The following is a 6,954-nucleotide window of genomic DNA, read 5'->3' on the forward strand; positions in this document are numbered from 1 at the left end:
CAGGCCCTGTCGGGCCTAAACTAGCTCAGCGGGGTCCGCGGGGCACCCCAGGGCCTGCGTTGGCACCACCACGGCTCTCCCCTTCTGTTACCCTCTCCAGCCTGTGCAGCTGTCCGCCCTCCTCCCCACTCTGCCCCAGAGGGCATCTTCAGAGAGAGAGAGGTCATGACCACCTTGCCTTTTATTCTAAAGGAGACTCACTTCTGACAAGACAGTTAACACCCTAGGCACTATTAAACTAAGTTTTTGGTGGCCTTTTGTCAGGAAACTTTTAATCACACAGAATTTAGCTTCTAATCTGCCAGACATTTAAACGGTGCAGAGTAAAACCCATTTTTAACATCCACTCTTAGTGTTTGCTGGAAATTTGCCACCGAATTTGGGCTCTAGTTGAAGGTTACCAGGATTTATCATTGTTTCCCCAAGATGTTTAACCCTCATGGGCTCTTCTTTCATTTAAGATACTTTAAAAAGGAAATTTTTGTAAGCGCTTTAGCCATTTTGTTTAAGAAATTTGTTTTAGCTCATGCGATTTTATAATCCAGAAATATTTCTGAAATGGGGAAGGGGGAGCGATGGAGACAGAAAGCAGCTGTGTAGCAGGAAATAATAAGTATCATGCAAAAATATCACAGCTAATAGATGTATTTTACGAGTGGAAATATCTATGTTTAATTGCTTTAAAAATGTGGGGTGGAAAACACAATTATACACTGTGATAACAAACCTGTACAGATAATTTCTGAACAATACAAAACAAATGCTGGAAAAAAATTTTCTTTATGATTGAAATAATTGTTCCAAAATTATTATACCACCTACCCAAATCTCACGATGCTCCATCTGCAAAATACTTGAAGAGGAATAGTTACCAACTGAATGCATCTAGATCCACCCTAAATAAACAAAATTGCATAGCTTTTTATATTGTTGTACATCCTCAAATGCAGCTTTCCATATTATTGTTAGCTAAGTGATATTCTCAATATTTTAAATTTTCAATTTTCAGAGATACATAATATATAATTCCTAATAATTATAAACACATCATTTTACTCATCTGATCTTAATAACATGCATTTTTATAATTACTGTACAACCAAAAATAGACACTGAGTTGTGCTGTTGTCTTTAATCAACAGTATATTCTTAGACACCTTGCTCAAACAAATTAAGTGAATTTCAAAGAAAATAAAACAAGAAAAAGTAAATCCTGCCAGTGGAAACAGAATCACAGTGCTTTACAGATAAAAGGAAAAGAAAAGAAGTTCTTATATGAAAAGAGATTTATTATTACATAGAAAATTTTCACAATAGTTGAAACACACTTCAGAAACTAGTAAACACCTTAGATAGAGTTGTGCCAATTACACAGCCCATGAGCATCTGCTTTGTCTTAATTAGACGGGGGAGGCGAATGACCACTGTTTATTTTCATTTTCCTCATTAATTATGAAAAACTGCATTTAATTCATCTTGCATGGTGAGAGATTGGCTGCGCAGATGTAAGTCGTAAGGGAAGTGGTTGTCGGTGGGCAACCTGAACATGGCACCCTGCCCAAGTGGACCCCTGGGTGGCACTGCACAGTAATGCATGCCGTAATTGTAATTTTTGCCATAGTCCAAGGTTTCTTCTTGCTTCAGGGAAAATATCCCATTATAGTTAATTGGGGGAGGACTTAAGGGACCTTCAAACTGAGGACTGGCACACTCGGGGGAAGTACTTTCATAGAAGGATTCGTATGCACTGCAATAGTTGTAGGGCTTCATGGACTTGGAATTATCAAGAGTCCCATGCCCCGAGGGAGTGGCAAGCTCAGGGCTGTGGTAGGGTGGGTAGAAGGTGGAGTAGGGTGACCTTGTGTGGTGCGCAGCCTCCCCACCCTGACCCATCAGGAAGCTCCTGGCATTGAGCTGCAGGCAGCCGGCCACCAAGTTTGTAGTTGGTTGGGAAAGACCTTTGCACAAGTTTTGGACGAATGTGAGCAGATCCGGTCTTTTGCCGATTCTCAAAATTTCAGAAAGTGCCCAAATGTAGTTTTTGGCCAGTCGTAAAGTTTCTATTTTGGACAGTTTCTGGGTTTTAGAATAACAGGGGACCACTTTTCGTAAATTGTCCAGGGCGTCGTTGAGGCCGTGCATCCTGTTCCTCTCACGCGCGTTGGCTTCTTGTCTCCTAAACTTGACCCTTTCCAGTCGGAGCTTGGTGGTCTTTTTTTTCCTAAGACCCCTCCTCCTGGGCAACCCATTTTCATCTTCCTCTTCTCTGTCTTCCTCCTCTTCCTCTTTCTCAGTTTCTTCTCCGGGGGCCCTTTTGATGCTCTTTCCTCGAAGGACAATTTGTTTGGAAAAGCTTTCTGGTTTCTTAATTTGCTTCTGGTCCTCGCATTCTCTAGAAAACTTTCTGCACATCTGGGATTCTGGCATTACAACAGACTCATCAAATGGTAGTGTTAACATGGTTCTCTAATTTTAAATTACCTGAAAAAATGCCAGCACAATATTTAAAGTGTTTTCATTTTTAAAGTTTATATACTTAAAATATACTTGATTACTTAACCATAAGACTACAGGAACATGTGAAAAAGACTGATTCCAAGACTACATTTTTTTACATTAAGTATAATATTTGGGCTCCTGCAGACTAGTAAGTATAAAAACATTGATGCATGCAATAGGATTCATTTATACAGGCAAATAATAAAAAAATGAAACAGCAAGCATGCATTGTAACACCACCACCATAGCCATTTCTCTTTGATTTTTTAACTGGATTTTAATACACAAAAAGGATTTTAGAATTCAAGCAAATGCAAAACATGTGATAACAATGCAGAATTTCATTAATTCTAATTCCTCTGAGAACAAAATAGAAGAGAAATCAGTTATAAAATGAGAAGTGCTGTCTCTCCTAGCTGGCAAATTTGTGGGGTTTTTTTGCTCTTTAAAAAAATCTCTAACTTTATTTATTGTTATACAAATGTAAATTTTGATAAGTGGCTGTTAGAATATACAAATTTAAGGACAGATTACTCAGATCAATTTAAAAACTGATTTCTTTTTTGATCAGTAAAGAATTATGTAAAAGAGCACGGTTTTCCCAGCCTTCAAAAAGAGAAGGGGATTAGGCTAATTTGGATAAAACTCTATAAATGAATGAAAACCATCACTGACAATCTTTTTAGTCAAAGAAAATATTGAGACTGCTTTTACATTTAAGATTTTTCTCAATGTAATTGTCTGTTTACTGCTGTTCAAATCACCCTGGACAAAAAACACTCTCGTAGTGTTTTTGTTCTGCGAGCCACAGAAGTCTCCCTCTAGCTAATATCTGTCAGGAACGGTCCAAGGATTCTGACTGCAATTGTGCACGTGTGTTCAGAATCCCAAATGAAAGGGGAAAATAATTTGTGTTTCAAATGCATTTTTGTTTTTTGTTGGGTGAAGCAGCAAGTATTTTCATCTAAAGTCCTCAAACAAATAGGCACATTAAAATAGAGACTTTTCAATTCAACAATCTCCAACCCCCTCAACACACACACACACACACACACACACACACACACACACACAAACTCTTAGTAATGTCCACATACTTGCAGTGTTACATAATAGCAGTGAAAGTATGTGATAATTACATCATGAAAATGAAATATGATAAGAAGTTATAGATGGCAAAGAGCATATAAATACTCTAAGACAGTGACACTGTATCTTTAAATACTTGCATGCAAAGCCAGCATCAATTGAAGTATATCTTTATTTATATTACCTTAGGTTTTAATTTCATTCAATAATCAGTTTTCATTTTGGGTCTTCCAAATCTTTTCAGGCTGAGTGTCGCATCGTCTCCTGGAGCCTCTAGATCTGTGTGTATCTGCACTATCTCATTGATCTCTAAAAAGTGACATTGATGCCAACTGCCAGAGCTGGTACCCATGCCATCTGCTAGTGACGTCACAGGGCAGAGAGAGCCATGTGATCCTCTCTCTTGGGACCTTCATTCTGCACTGATCATCTGGCATCCCTGTAAGTGGGTACCAGCATTCATGCATCAACACAGAAGGTTAGACTGATAGGGAAAAATCTGCACCAGCATTTCACATACAGTAGGTGCGTTTCTCCTCGAGCTGCTCCGGTTTCACTGGCAATCTGTAGGAAGAGCTGTGTTAGTGCTCAGTTTCGCCCTGCCAACGGTGCAACTGTTAGGTGATCGTTAATATTCCATTCATTTGCAAGGTGGGCTTTTGTGTGAACCAGAGGTTTTTGTTGTTGTTGATGATGTCGTTTTGTAAAGATCACCCTCTCCTTTGTGCACCTGGGTACCGGGAAAGAGAACTGTGAAAAGGAGCTGGAAGCTGGTCTTGGGATGCTTAACCAAACTGAGATTAGTATCTGCAAACAAGGGTCAGCATGGGGCTCCTTATTTCCTTGTTTTGTTTCATAGCATGTAACTTGTGGGTATATGTCTGTGTTTTCTCTTATTACCATACGAGACTTCTGTGTCTCTTAGGAATTCGGAATAAAATAATAGTTTTATTGGGGTCTATGGAAGACAGCGTCAAATGCTCCCCTTCCTACAACAACTTTTCTGGACAGATTATAGATAGATAGATAGATAGATAGATAGATAGATAGATAGATAGATAGATGAACAGACAGGCAGATAGAACCCAGAAACACTGCAAATCCATTCTTAAAGATTTCTAAGTACATAGGTTCTCCATCAAGCCGTAACCTTCACTCTTTCATTATCTCCATATCTCTCCAAGCATTAATTTGCTGTTCCTTCTCATTTCATTTCAGACACAATAAACAAAAATGATCACTTAGGAGTTTGTCTTTCTCTCCTTGGCATTCTGCTAAGTATTGTAATCATAGCTTTCCTGTTTTTTGGAGCTTTACGATATTTTTTCTTTCTCTTCAAAAATCTCTTTCTCATTTGTTTCCTCTGGAGGAACATTCATATAAATATTTTCTATTTCTTACAGCGATGTCTAGTGTTTTTTATCTAACAGGTGTATTTCATGCTTTTCCCATACTTCCCTCTTTTTGGTTTTGGTTTGGGCAGGGGTTCTTTTTCCTTTTTTTAACAAAAGCAGGGTAGTAACAGTTAAACGGAGTTGAAAAGTCTTACTGATAAAATGAACTGTGAAGCCAGAAGCAAACTGCACCTTCCTCTTCTTTTCCCTACTTCCCTTCCCCTCAAAATGACACTTTATTTAAGAAATACCTATCCATAAAGTGAACTTTAAAAAAGTTTTAAAATAAGCAAATAAACACCAGCCTTGTTTGACAATTGAGAAATTGCCTCCTCCAAAGTGAGAGAGTGTGCTTTCGGTATTAGAGTAATCCTTGACAGGCTGGAACTATTGAATCTGTGTTAGCATTCCCCCTATAAATCTCATTTTTGGAAAGGTTTAGAATTCTGCTGCTTTATTGTACTTTGGATCCAAATTGGCACCAAGGACCTCAAACTAATTTCAGTTTTGCTCCTCCTATACCTCACCCATTTCCACCCTCCTCAAAAAGTTGCTGCACTTTTCCTGGACAGTTCTAGAAAAGATGGGGGAATTGGCAAAGAGAATTATAGTTGATAAAAGTGGATACTTTGTTTCTCTTAATAGATCAGTAAAAATTGCAAAATGAAAATAAGAATAAGGCTATAACCTCTTAAGATAAAATAGGTAGATAGTTTGGCATGGTTCATGTGTTTTAAAAATTCTGACATTCTGAAGCCCACATAAAAATTTATAGCTTCAGGATGTGTTATTGGTAACGAGTATACTGATTATTTTTGTATAGCTTTTGGTTCAAAAGCCTAAACACACTTTTTGTATCAGTACTGAGAATTTCTATATAAAAGTCAGATCCATAATTTCATTTGACCTCATATGTGGCTTAATTTTTAAGTGTAAAATGAGAGTATCAGAGTCATGAACCACAAAATGCTGTCATGAATTGTGCATATTATACCATATTCTAAATTTGCAAAATCTCCAGAATCTGCATTGTATTAAACATATGACACATATGAGAACAAAAATCCAGAGAATAGATAAGATACATCAGCAGAAAATTATTATCAATGCAGCTCATTGAAAGGATCAATTTTACACTTTATCTTTGCACGTGAAGACAAATGAGAAGCAGCTGATTGTTTGAAATACTTAGGTCTGTTCTATTCCTGCCTTTGAACATGAAAAGAAAACCTTTGGCCATGATGAGGTCAGGGAACAGGTTTTGTGATTATTAATCTATTTCTTGGATATCTTAGTTTCTTTAAAAAAATAAAAAGGAAAGAGAAAGGGAAACAAAACATTGTTATATGAAGATTTAACATGGATTCAGTGTGTTTGTACAATAATCTTTCAAAATAAATTTTGTTATGCATTTTCTACTATAGTCCTAGGTATGCAAATTCCTATGCTGTTAATATGCATTCCTACCGTACACCACAGCGGCTGTTCCACTCTCTGCTAAGAAAGCATGTTAACCAGAAACGTATTCTAACATCCAGGCAGCAACTCAGAGCAGAGGGACTGTGTTACCACCATCTATGTAATATGCTTTCTCATTTTACAATAAGCACCAAAGTTCACGTCTGTAACTGAATTTAATACTAATTTAACTCATAAGATTTCTGCTTCTGGGCCCTGAAATTTTATAGATTTTTAAAAAGAGTCCAATGTCTGTATGTCTTTCTGCCCGTTTCTTGCTTTCATTGGATAAATGATCACAATTCTCTTACAGAAATGAGCCAAAAAATTTACATACAATTTTGTCTCAGTTGCAAGGCCATAGAAGTAAAAAATCCAAAACGAGGCTCAAGTATTATTATTTTTAGGTTATCCTGCTGGATCCTGTGTTTTAGTAAATGGGAAAGCTGTGGGTTCCCTTTTTCACTGTCCCCTCATAATGGAACAGATTAATGATAGACATTTTTCTCAGCTC

General features: G+C 37.4%; 1 protein-coding gene across 1 annotated transcript; it reads right to left on the bottom strand.

Annotated features, from left to right (window-relative positions):
* Positions 1-1,213: 1,213 nt before the first annotated feature.
* Neurod6 (neuronal differentiation 6) lies at positions 1,214-4,060 on the bottom strand. The gene is made up of 2 exons (XM_010628339.2): positions 3,773-4,060; positions 1,214-2,481 (listed from the first exon to the last, which is right to left on the bottom strand). The coding sequence occupies exon 2, from the start codon at positions 2,458-2,460 to the stop codon at positions 1,447-1,449; it is 1,014 nt and encodes a 337-aa protein (XP_010626641.1). The 5' UTR covers positions 2,461-2,481; positions 3,773-4,060; the 3' UTR covers positions 1,214-1,446.
* Between the last annotated feature and the right edge of the window lie 2,894 nt (positions 4,061-6,954).

This window comes from Fukomys damarensis, unplaced genomic scaffold (assembly GCF_012274545.1).
Source record: "Fukomys damarensis isolate Sample0158 unplaced genomic scaffold, DMR_v1.0_HiC HiC_scaffold_4, whole genome shotgun sequence".
Lineage (NCBI taxonomy): Eukaryota > Metazoa > Chordata > Mammalia > Rodentia > Bathyergidae > Fukomys > Fukomys damarensis.

Coding starts and splice junctions, on each gene's coding strand:
- Neurod6 (XM_010628339.2), bottom strand. CDS start 2,460: ATGTTAACACTACCATTTGATGAGTCTGTTGTAATGCCAGAATCCCAG.